Source organism: Thamnophis sirtalis, unplaced genomic scaffold, assembly GCF_051295495.1.
Source record: "Thamnophis sirtalis isolate CommonGarterSnake01/CBP01778 unplaced genomic scaffold, rThaSir2_p1.2 scaffold_7, whole genome shotgun sequence".
NCBI classification, from domain to species: Eukaryota; Metazoa; Chordata; class Lepidosauria; order Squamata; family Natricidae; genus Thamnophis; species Thamnophis sirtalis.
In genome coordinates, this window is record NW_028261387.1 from 46,992,243 (window position 1) to 47,005,247 (window position 13,005).

General features: G+C 38.7%; 1 protein-coding gene across 1 annotated transcript in view; it reads left to right on the plus strand.

Annotated features, from left to right (window-relative positions):
• Positions 1–13,005, plus strand: part of ITPR3 (inositol 1,4,5-trisphosphate receptor type 3) — a 135,498-nt gene that overhangs the window by 102,278 nt on the left and 20,215 nt on the right. The window contains exons 39-46 of the mRNA XM_087719927.1: positions 652–821; positions 2,498–2,672; positions 3,358–3,545; positions 4,126–4,326; positions 4,906–5,016; positions 7,571–7,666; positions 10,344–10,445; positions 11,839–11,925. Of these exons, the coding sequence (XP_087576053.1) occupies positions 652–821; positions 2,498–2,672; positions 3,358–3,545; positions 4,126–4,326; positions 4,906–5,016; positions 7,571–7,666; positions 10,344–10,445; positions 11,839–11,925 (1,130 nt within the window). The remainder of the gene's footprint in view (positions 1–651; positions 822–2,497; positions 2,673–3,357; positions 3,546–4,125; positions 4,327–4,905; positions 5,017–7,570; positions 7,667–10,343; positions 10,446–11,838; positions 11,926–13,005) is intronic.

Consider the following 13,005-nt stretch of genomic DNA (forward strand, 5'->3'; position numbering starts at 1 on the left):
TATAAGGATTTCCACCATTGCAAGTTTACTCTGGGAGCTATTTTTGATCACACAGAGGACAGACCGAAAGCGATGTGATGATTATTGCAAATAATCTTTATGAATGCAAATTGTTTTCAGGCTACTACTTAGGTGGCTAATAATGTACTCCTAACACAGTTTACTTGAGGAGCCAGTTTAGTTTAAGTGTTGGACTAGAAATTGGGAGATTGTGTTCTAGTGCTACCTTAGGCCCAGAAACCAGGAGACAATATGTTCTAGTGCTCCTTAGTCCCAGAAACTGGGAGATGATGTATTCTAGTGCTCCCTTAGGCCCAGAAGGTAACTGGGTGATTTTGGCTCAGACACTGTCAGTCCAATTTACCTTTCCAGGTTGTTATTGTGGAGAAAATAAAAAGTGTAAATATTAAGTGTACTACATTGATGTGTATAAATGAAGATGGGATGTAACATCTAATAATTGTATTAGTGGTTTTGCACTTTATTTCTTGAATGGTTATATATGCTGCCTGAGACAAAGAGTTAATGAAACATAACATTTGCATATCCAAAGGAGATACATTACCCAGTATGTCAACTTTTCTCCCCTTACAATTTGGCTATATATTTTAAACTTGGCCTCCTTTCTCTTAAACGTTTGTTTGCATACAGGACAAGACCAGGACTGGTCAGTCATTGCTGCTGTTCAGTGCCGACTGGACAGAGAAGGTGCTACCAAGCTGGTGTCTGACCTTATCATGAACACCAAAAATGAGAAGATTTTTCAGGAGAGCATTCGCTTGGCTATTCGACTGCTTGATGGTGGCAACACAGAGATACAGGTATTATATTTCTTTCCATGATGGTTCTGGTGCATTGCAAATTCAGAATAACTTCTAATGCCTTTCCCTTAGTGTGGGATACAGCATCACATCCAACATTTAATCAAATGTTTTTATTGCATCTGTCAGAAATGTAACTGCATAATTCATTTTCTCAAATAACATGTGCTCCCTCTGCTGGCTTCTTTAGGGCTTGCTAGGACAAATTCAACATTTTCTATTTCAGCCTCCTTTATTTTGGAAAAAAAAGTATGTCCGGATGATTATATCTATTGGTTCTATTATAAACATATGCATGTATTTAAAGGATAATAAAGTACTTTTCCTATTCCATAATGAATTGCTATACCTCTAAGATTTGAAACCAGCATTTTCTGAGGAAGTATGGTGATGAGACATACTATTATTTATCTGCTAAATTTTGCAGTGAGGACTAGACAGCCAAGTATTAATTCAACATGATTGTAGTACCAGGAGGAATACATTTTCTATTGCTATTCAAAGAGACAATTCATCATAATATGAAGTGTGACCTGCATATCTGCACCTTGAATATGAATTAGTGTACTGTATGTACTTCCTGGTTGGTAACATGCCAGCAATAGGACGTTGTCTTACAAATGCAGAGGCTTTAGCCAGAATAGAGTGGACTTGCTTGGGTGAAACTTGCTATCATTGTGTTTGTGGCATACTGGCAAAATGTGCCCAAACTGGTACTATTCTTATCATTACTAGGGAATGCGGCGCATACCATAGTTGGCAACCCAGTTTGTATGTTTTCTAGCTTACTAAAATAATTACCTAAAAACCTCAATTGACCGAAGCCTTGATGTTAAGGGACGCTGTGGCTCAGTGGCTAAGACGCTGAGCCTGTCGATCAGAAAGGTCGGCAGTTCGAATTCCTAGCGCCGCGTAATGGAGTGAGCTCCAGTTACTTGTCCCAGCTTCTGCCAACCTAACAGTTCGAAAGCACATAAACATGCAAGTAGAAAAATAGGAACCACATTGGTGGGAAAGTAACAGTGTTCTGTGTGCCTTTGGGATTTAGTCATGTCGGCCACATGACCATGGAGACATCTTCGGACAGCGCTGACTCTTCGGCTTTGAAACGGAGATGAGCACTACCCACTAGAGTCGGGAATGATTAGCAGCAGTGGTGGTTTGCAGGCGGTACACCCTGGTATGGGCGTACAGGAGCCAGCCCGGAGCACCGGATACTGTTCCGGTACGGTGCTCTAGAGAGTCCACCCGCCCACCCTTGCTCCTTACCTGTGCTTTAAGCTTTTGGCGCTTCCGTGCATGCGCACGGTGTGTACGGCGCCTGTATGATGCTCCGCCGAGCAGCTGGAGCGTTGCGGAGGCTTGTGGAAGTGTCGCAGGCAAGTACAATGCATGCATGCACTACGCGCGTGTGCGCATGCATGTGGATGACCGGTTGGAACGGAATCCAGAACCCACCACTGACTAGCGAGGGGAACCTTTACCTTTACCTTGATGTTAACATCAATGTGGAGTTTAACATCTATGGGCCCACTTGATGATGATCTGATAAAATATGGAGAATTATCAAATGCCCTCCTAATGTTTTAAATTGTGAGATCAATACATTTGGAGGTACCAGTTTGGGAAAGTATAATCATTGCACCTGTTTTTGCTCTTTTTGCTTGTCTCTGAAGAAATCATTCTATAACTTGATGACCAGTGATAAAAAGTCAGAAAAGTTCTTTAAAGTTGTTCATGACCGGATGAAGAAGGCACAGCAAGAGGTTAAGTCCACTGTGACAGTGAATATGAGTGATATTGGCAACAAGCCTAGAGAAGACAAGGATTCTCCTGATCACAACAGCAAAGGTATGTGAGAAATGATATTGTCTGATCTGACAATTTGGCTCGGGAAGTCTTAAGTCTGTCTGAATCGTAACTATCTCTGAGCATTTCTTAGCCCCATAACAATTAATTCTTGGATTTCAAAACTGGAGAGTAATAACAATTTCTTAAGTAATATCTGTCCTGAATTTTATTAACATTCTCTTTTCCATTTTTATTGATAGTGTTTTTCTTTTAGGTATTCAGAAAATGTAAGATGTACTTGGACATTGCTAGTTTAGCATCTTTAGTTCCTGAAAACCAAATCACAGCTTTGCTTGAAAAACTGCTTTAGTAGTATAGGTTGACAATAACATCTAATTATTGTGTGTGTAGATGACCGGTGGTATAATTATTGTCAGCCTGAAACACTTTCCAAGTTCAATTTCCCAGTGCCTATTAGGCTTTGGATAATGAATAAATACGTCTTGTATCTCTGCATTACATAGTTTAAAGAGGTTTGTTTAGTGAAGTGTCAGAGGAATGTTTTGTTTGCCTTTGACACAATTTAAAGAGGCCTGCTTTCTTACAGGAAGAAGTATAAACAGGGATGCATGCTGATAGGGCTTCCTTTAAAGAGATTGGGCAGGATACATCTTGGTTTAGCGTTTTTAGATAAATAAAGCAGCCTGCATGCATGCTGGCAAATGATCAGAGTTCTTGTTTGCAGGACGAGTAACAACTTTTATGTTGCCTAATGCACCATCATCCCGTTATGCAATGGGTGTAGGCTTCCATTCAGCCCATGATGCAAGAGACAGAAATCAGAATAACGAAATGAGTATGTCAGTCTTGATTATGGAGCCAATTCTTCGTTTCCTGCAGCTGCTGTGTGAAAACCACAACCGGGATCTCCAGGTAGGTGTTCTGCAGAGAATAGGGTGTCATGGTTAGGTAACTTCTGGTAACTCCAGTGATTTGATAACTTCAGCAGGAATATCTAATTACCAGTTGTTTAGTTGGAGCGGTGAGTAATGTATAGGTAGTCCTCACTTAATGACCCTAATTAGGACTAGCAACTTTGTCACTAGTTCAAAATCGCAGTGTATCTATCACTCTAGACTCCCTCCTCCTAGAGATCTTTTATCTCTTCCCACACAATTCTTTCAGCACAATTCTTTCAGCAGTCCCAAAAAGGTTTCACACCCTTTGCACTATTTAGGTGACCCTGAGGGCACAGATAAACCTCCAAGTGGCCTCAATAACTCTCAGAAAGAATGCTAATGACCAGATAACTGCAAGGAATATAAATCCTTCCATTCTCCGCCATTCAGTCAGAACTGAAGAAGCTTCTTGGCTAAGAAGTGAAACAGCTTCAAGGAAAAACAAAGAAAGTCGAGTTGCCTCTTGAAAAAGCACCTTTGGGACAACCATGTCCTGGATGACTGAGAATCTCCATAAACATTTGCCTGTTAACGTTTTACTCTATATCTTACAGAACTTTCTCCGCTGCCAGAATAATAAGACCAACTACAATTTGGTGTGTGAAACACTGCAATTTCTGGATATTATGTGTGGTAGCACTACAGGACGGCTGGGTTTACTGGGGCTGTATATCAATGAGTACAATGTTGCCCTCATTACTCAGACTTTGGAGACACTGACAGAATATTGCCAAGGACCCTGCCATGAGAACCAGGTACTGTGATCCTACTTGTGGATAAGATACATTGATTCTTAATGAAATAAATTGTTAAAATATTCATGACTGGGTGAGACATGGGAACAAGGTCAGCCAATGAATAGGCATAGCAGCTAAGTCAGCCAACGGGAGCTTAAATAGATCTGAGTCTGTGCAGAGAATTGAAACAGAAACGTAAGCAGTCTGCTGCTCTGAGAAGTAAACAACCAGTCTGGCTGGGCTTGTCCGCTGATATGAAACTCACTCCTTATATTTGCCTGTAACTCTCCTGCCTTGTGTTTACTTGGAAGAACCACCTGTTGGTATTGTACATTTATTTATCTATTCTTATGTATATAAAGAAGATAATGAGTCCTACTGCATCAGTTATCTATGTGTGTTTCTGGATTTGAATTTTTGCAACAAACTCTGACAGAAATTAATTGTCCAGGAGGAGAGTGAACTGGCTTTGATTTCTTGCTCAAGATGCTGAACAAGACATTAGTGTTTTCAGTAATTTCTGACCATCTGGAATAGGGATTTTGGGGCAGTAATGAGTTGCAAGCCATTTGGATAACTTGATATATTAATCCACAGAGCTGCATTGTGACCCATGAGTCCAATGGCATCGATATAATCACAGCCCTGATCCTCAATGACATCAGTCCGCTCTGCAAATATAGAATGGATTTGGTTCTTCAGCTGAAGGTAAGTGGGGCAACAAGAAATACATTTATGGAGCGGGGAAGGATGAAGGACATAACAAGGAATACGTCTATGTATTCTGTGATCTTGGGGTTAGATAGAACTAGCTTTTTATATAAAGTATGCATACAATTGCAAGAAAAAGTATTTGAACCCCCTGAGATTACATGGAGTTTTGCATGAATTGGTCATAAAATGTGCTCTGAACTTCATCTAAGTCACAACAATAGAAAAACACAGTCTGCTGAAAATAATACTACACAAACATTAGATGTTGCCATGGTTTAATTGAACATAACATGTAAACATTCACAGTGCAGGGAGGAAAAAGTATGTGAACCGTTGGACTTAATAACTGGTTGACCCTCCTTTGGCAGCAATAACCTCAACCAAACGTTTCCTGTAGTTGCAGATCAGACCTGCACAACGATCTGGAGTAATTTTGGACCGCTCCTCTTCACAAAACTGTTTCAGTGTAGCAATATTCTTGGGCTGTCTGGTGTGAATCACTCTCTTAAGGTCATGCCACAGCATTTCAATCGGGTTGAGATCAGCACTCTGACTGGGCCACTCCAGAGGGCATATTCTGTGCTGTTGAAGCCATTTTTGTGTTGACTTACTTGTATGCTTGCTTTGGGTCATTGTCCTGTTGCTCTGCGGAGCTTCAGTTGGCGGACAGATGGTCATACGTTTTTCTGCAAAATGTCTTGATAAATTCTGGAATTCATTTTCCCATCAATGACAACAATCCATCTAGGCCCTGAGGCAGCAAAGCAGCCCCAAACCATGATGCTCTCTCCGCAATGTTTTACAGTTGGGATGAGGTTTTGATGTTGGTGTGCTGTGCCTTTTTTTCTCCACACATAGTGTTGTGTATTTTTCCCAAACAATTCAATTTTGGTTTCATCTGTCCACAGTATATTTTGCCAGTAGTGCTGTGGAACATCCAGGTGCTCTTTTGCAAACTTCAAACATGCTGCAGTATTTTTTTGGGACAGCAATGGCTTCCTCCGTGGTGTCCTCCCATGTACTCCATTCTTGTTTAATGTTTTTCTTATTATAGATGTGTCAACAAAAATGTTAACATGTGCCAGACATTTCTGTAGGTCTTTAGCTGACACTCTAGGATTCTTCTTTACCTCATGAAGCATTCTGCGCTGTGCTCTTGCAGTCATTTTTACAGGACGACCACACCTAGGGAGAGTAGCAACAGTGCTAAACTTTCTCCATTTGTAGACAGTCTGTCTTACCGTGGACACATGAACATCAAGGCTTTTGGAGATACTTTTGTAACCCTTTCCAGCTTCATGCAAGTCAACAAATCATAGGTCTTCTGAGACCTCTTTTCTGCGAGGCATGGTTCACATCAGACAGTACTTCTTGAAACCAGTAAACCCAAAACAGTTTTTAAAGGGTAGAACAGGTGTCAGCAACACATCCAATATCATCACACTGATTGGAGTTAAGGTTGGTTCACTCCTGGCTCCAATTAGCTCTTGGAGAAGTCATTAGGTTAGAGGCTACTTTTTCCTCCCTGTACTGTGAATGTTTACATGTTATGTTCAATTAATCCATGGCAACATCTAATGTTTGTGTAGTATTATTTTCAGCAGACTGTGTTTTTCTATTGTTGTGACTTAAATGAAGTTCAGAGCACATTTTATGACCAATTCATGCAAAACTCCACATAATCCCAAGGGGTTCACATACTTTTTCTTGCAACAGTATGCTTGTTTCCCTTTTTATTTACATATTTATTCATATCCATTTATCCGAATATAAATTGGAAGCAAGCTATGAGTGTGAAGAGGTGATAAAATAATGTGAACACATAAGACTATTCTTCTGTCTAATGCAGAATTATTTCCTTACATTGGTAATAACGTTCAGCCTTGATACTCCTTTTTAACAGGAGGGGCTATGCATTTAACCAAGGACCACATACAAGTAGTCCTTGACTTAACAACTATTTGTTTACCGATGGTTCAGTTACAACGGCACTGAAAAAAGTGAGCTTATGACCATTTTTTCACATGACCATTACAGCACCCCATGGTCATGTGATCAAAATTCGGATGCTTGATAACTGGCCTTTATTTATGATGGCTGCAGTGTCCTGGGGTCATGTGGTCATGTGGTCACCTTTTTGTGACCTTCTGACAAGCAAAGTCAATGGGGAAGCCAGATTCACTTCACAACCGTGTTACTAACCTCACAACCCCAGGGGTACATTTAACAACAGTGGCAAGAAAGGTCGTAAAATGGGACAAAACTCACTTAGCAACTGTTTTGCTTGGCAATGGAAATTTGGGGCTCAGCTGTGGTCATAAGTCAAGGATTACCTGTACAGTACATGCTCTATCATTGAAGTATGGCATTTATGTAAAGCCTACTGCAGGAATTTTGTCTAAACTTCACCTTTATGTGCTGATTCAGAATTTGTATTACAAAATATCTTAATAAAAGAAGGGTGGTTTTTTTTTTTTACGGAATAGGTTAAGTTGGATTATTTCAGTATCCATGTGCTTTCAATACATGTCTGCTGTCTTTTTATCAGGATAATGCCTCCAAACTTTTGCTAGCCCTGATGGAGAGCAGGCACGACAGCGAGAATGCTGAGCGGATTCTCATCAGCCTCCGTCCCCAGGAATTGGTAAGGAAGACACAGCAGTTTAGGAATTTTAGTATTCACTGTTTTTGAAATTTTAATATATTTTTTTTAAAAGGGAAGGCATCTGGAGTTCATTGAAGATCCCTGAGAAAGTTAAAAATCAACAGGAATATAATTCCTTAGCAACATTTTGTATTTCTTTGTGTACAATGTTGTTAATATTTTTTTGACTTTTCCCAAAGGTGCTTTTTCAAGAGGCAACTGGACTTTCTGTTTTTTCTTTGAAGACATTTTGCTTCTCATCCAAGAAGCTTCTTCAGTTCTGACTGGATGGTAGGGAATGGAAGGATTGATACTCCTCCTTTTTCTTCCAAGAAAAAACAGAAAGCCCAGTTGCCTCTTGAAAAAGCACCTGTGGGACAGTCATGACCTGGATGACTGAGAATCTCCATAGAAGTTTAGCTGTGCATTTTGGGATGAGCACTCTTCAAATGGTGCGGGAGTATGAATGAATTTCCAGAAAAATTGCAGACTACAGGACTCATTTGCATTTCAGTTTGAGATGCAGACAACACAGACTCCTCCTTAACCACCTCCATCTGTGTTCAATAGTAAAGGGACACAGGACAGGAAGTTCCTGCAGGACTCCAACTTCTCAATGAAAAAAGGAATATAAATCCTTCCATTTCCCACCATCCAGTCAGAGGTGAAGAAGCTTCTTGGATGAGAAGTGAAACATCTTCAAAGAAAATCCAAAAAATCCAGTTGCCTCTTAAAAAATCACTTTTGAGACAACCATGACTTGGATGATTGAGAATCTCCATAGAATTTTTTTGACTTGTTAGAGCTGCATGGTTGCTATTTAGGCAAGAAAAATAAAATGCACCAGTACAGTATAGGTGGTACCTTGCTCAATAGTAGTAACTGTGAGAGGGATCTTGGAGTCCTAGTGGACAACCATTTAAATATGAGCCAGCAGTGTGCAGCAGCTGCCCAAAAAGCCAACACAGTTCTAGGCTACATAAACAGAGGGATAGAATCAAGATTATGTGAAGTGTTAATACCACTTTATAATGCCTTAGTAAGGCCACACTTGGAATACTACATTCAGTTTTGGTCACCATGGTGTAAAAAAGATATTGAGAATCTAGAAAGAATGCAGAGAAGAGCAATAAAGATAATTAAGGGACTGGAGGCTAAATCATATGAAAAACGGTTGCAGGAACTGGGTATGTCCAGTTTAATGAAAAGAAGGACTAGGGGAGACATGATAGCAGTGTTCTAATATCTCAGGTTGCCACAAAGAAGAGGGAGTTAAACTATTCTCCAAAGTACCTGAGGGTAGAACAAGAAGCAATGGGTGGAAACTAATCAAGGAGAGAAGCAACTTAGAACTGAGGAGAAATTTCCTGATAGTTAGAACAATTAATCAGTGGAAGAGCTTGCCTCAGCAATTTGTTGTGAATGCTCCAACACTGGAAGTTTTAAAGATGTTGGATAACCATTTTTCTGAAGTGGTGTGTGGTTTCCTGCCTAGGCAGGGAGTTGGACTAGAAGACCTCCAAGGCTCTTTCCAACTCTGTTTATTCTATTCTATTCTATTCTATTCTATTCTATTCTATTCTATTCTATTCTATTCTATTGTATTCTATTCTATTCTATTTTAAATTGTTAAGTTAAAGATGGCATCTAAAAATTGGAATGGGGGTACTTTTTCACTCTTGGAGATATCTATTATACCAGACTGAAGTAAACCCTCATAGTTTTTATTTCAATATAAACCTTCATTGTGATAGATGGATATACCCTCATTGAAAACTTTTTAAATCATGATATCAGCCTTTTTTTTCATTGACAAAATCAACTGAAAATCTTAAGAGATTTATCAACCATAGTGAACTCATGGTACTGTTTCAGCTAATTCAAGAATAAGGGTGTTAAAAGTAGTTGGGATACTAGAAAAACCCTTCATAGATTTCATTTCAAATAAAATATATAATCTGTTGAAACATAGGTGACTATATAATTTTTGCTGTCTCTTAATATCTGTTTTAAAATATTTCTCATCTAAAAAATTGCATACTATTATGCATATTTTGAAGGAGTAGATGAAATGTGAATATTTGGAAAATAATCATATACTATGAGATAAAGTCACATAAAAATATATAAAATATGATTTTATTTTTACAAAAATCATAGAATATTACACATTTCTGAGAAAACAGATTAATGATTAAATAATACATGTGAAGCTGGCATGAATCACATATGGACTGATTTATACATCCCCAGTCAGTAGTTAAAAAATATTAATAGCACTATATTAAACTCTTCCAAGTATTTGGAAATGTTCAGTAAGGATCAGAATGGTATAAATGATTAGTTTGGAAAATTTGAATTTGTCAACTTTAGAAAGGAAAGGGCAACCATATAGATGCAATAAGGAATTGTTTAATGCATTAATTCTACCATAAGACTTCTGCAAGTTCTAATCAGGCCTAATTTCTTTCATCTGAAAATTTTAGTATTTCCAAACGAGAACAATGTTTTTATTTAGAATGAATTGAAATTCATATAATATCAAATCCCATAGTAAATTGTAGGTCTATGTTTATATGACAACTTTACCATACATTGTTACATCCTGTTTATATGAAGTCATTATAGTACAGTCCTTGCTGCACCCAATTTTGATTTTCTGTACCTTATTTTGCAGGTTGATGTCATTAAGACAGCCTACATTGAAGAAGAGGAATGTGAAAACTCTGAGATTTCTCCTCGGGAAGTTGGACACAACATCTATATTTTGGCTTTACAGGTATCATAGATTTATTTATTACTTACTATAAATTTCTCTCTCTGTCTTGTTGTGCTGTAGTGCTTTGGTATGATAAATTAGAAAGGGGTCTTTCTCCCACATTTATTACACTGAATGGCCTGTACAGATTAATTAAATGTTTAATTAAAGCCATCATAGGAAAATTTTAGCTTCATTTGCAATTTGGCTAGCGCTTCAATCTCGATCAATAGATAAGTTATAATTTACTTTCTTCAGAAGGAAAGGGTTGGGAGTTCTTGTTTTCTTTCAGCTTCCCAAAATGATTGATCATTAAGTGTTGAGTATATAACCCTTCCTAAATATTTACTCATAGTATGACAGGTTTTTTTCAGATAATTTTGTGTGATTATGTTCTGTTGTGTTGTCTCGTAATCTTACAGTATCTCATAATCCTAATTATTCAGCAAAGAACAAGGATGTAACTTATTAAGGTAGATGTAGTTGTCACAGCATAGAAAAGAAAAAAAAAGAGAAAAGCAAGTGGGACATTTATTTGTTTATATGAGCTCTAAGTATAACTCACCCCACAATGAGAAATACCTAGAGAAAGTCATTATCCTATTGTAATTATCATGCCTAAATCATCCTTAGAATCCAGTGGAAAGTTAACAATTAAACTGGACATGGTTTAAATGAACAGTCCATACAATAGACCAGTGATGACTAACCTTTTTGCCATCGCGTGCCAAAAGTGGGGGGAGTGCGGGGATGTTGTGCACACGTGTGCCCACCCTCATAATTCTATGTGCCCCCACCTACATATGTGTGTGTGACACCCCCCCTGTGTGACCCCCGCTTTTGGCATGCGATTGCATAATGGACCCAGTTTTCACCCTCCCCAGGCGCCAGACCCTTTCTAGGAGCCTGGGGAGGGCAAAAAATGCCTTCCCCACCCCTCAGAGGCCCTCCGGAGGCCAAAAACGGTTTGTTTCCCAATTTCCAGTTGGACTGGAAGGTCCCTGTTTTGATCTCCCCAGGCTCCAGACCCTTTCTAGAAGCTTGGTGGAGGCGAAAATGGCCTCCCCCTCCCCCAGAGGCCCTCTGGAGGACAGAAACAGTCTATTTCCCAACTTCTGGTGGGCCCAGAAGACCAAAAAATCAGCTGGCCAACACATGCATGTGTGCCAGAGCTGAGCTCGTGTGCCCACTGATATGGCTCTGTGTGCCACCTGTGGCATGAATGCCATAGATTCACCATCATGGCAATAGACCATGTTTTAGAAGAGAATTGATATAGTTGATTGCATTATAATGCAGTAATTTTGGAAATTTAGGATTCAGTTCAAGGAAGTTTTAATCCTCTAAAAAAATAGAGACAACAATCAAGTTCTATACCATTGTTAATCTGCATATGTTGTTCTCTATATTTTAGCTTTCTCGACACAATAAGCATCTTCAGCATCTCTTAAAGCCTGTGAAACGGATTCAGGAGGAAGAGGAAGAAGGGATCTCTTCTATGGTATATGACTGACTTGAATGTTCCCATTAAAAAGGGAGATGGCTAGGAAATACTATTTGGATATTGTGTCAATCCCTGTGTGACAGAGTCCATTGGCCTTTCCCCATATTTGGAGAGGATGAAGCTGTTTCAATCATTTTTAACTAATTGTTTTGTGACGATGGAATCAAAGATACCATTTAATTGAGATACCTTTGGTTACAATATACACATAAACATGTTATGCTGGAGAACAAAACTATTGCTATCATAATGTTTGCAACAGCCCTTCTATGAGAAAACAGAAAGACACTTTTTTGATATTAAAAGTGGCCACCCTCTGGAACAGCATTCCCCCAAAGATCAGTATGGTCCCCTCTCTCTTTGGGTTCCAGAGACCTTTGGAAACCTGGCTTTGGTGTCACACCTGGATTTGTTTGTTTGATTTGTTTCAGTCTCCTGTTTTCTTGATTTTCCTGTTTGGTTTCATTTTAGTTATTTATAATGTTAGTTTGGGCCATTTGTCTGATTTTATATTTTTAGCTGTTTTTATGTTTCTTTCTAATTACATGCTGCTCAGATTCCACCAGAATTGGGCAACCAATAAATTTAAATAATAAGATGATACTTTTAACATCATCAAATAACAACTTCAGTCTATCCCAATTGAGAAGAACTAAATGGATAAAAATATCAAATTCACTCTAAACATCTGGCTGACTGTTTGATCACCTGCAATAATAATACTGACAGCAGAATGAGTGGTATATTGAGGAAAAAGAGAGTATAGAAAAAGAGGTAGGGACTTTGGGGAAAATAGACAAAGAGGAAGGAAACAGGGTTTAGATGTTCAAATACACTATAGGGGCATGACAAAATTGCATTATTTATGGAGCTAGATGACAATTTGTGACACTTTTTGTGATTATTTGTTTCTATGGTTTTGCTATTTCATATGATGTGATGTAGTTATATCTGTTAGAGGCCTACTTTTTTTTAAAGGTATGGATTAAGTCAGTTATGAGAATAGGACTGGAGGGACGCTATATGAAATAGGTCATGAATTGTACAATTAGTAGCTGAGGCAAATAGTAACATAAT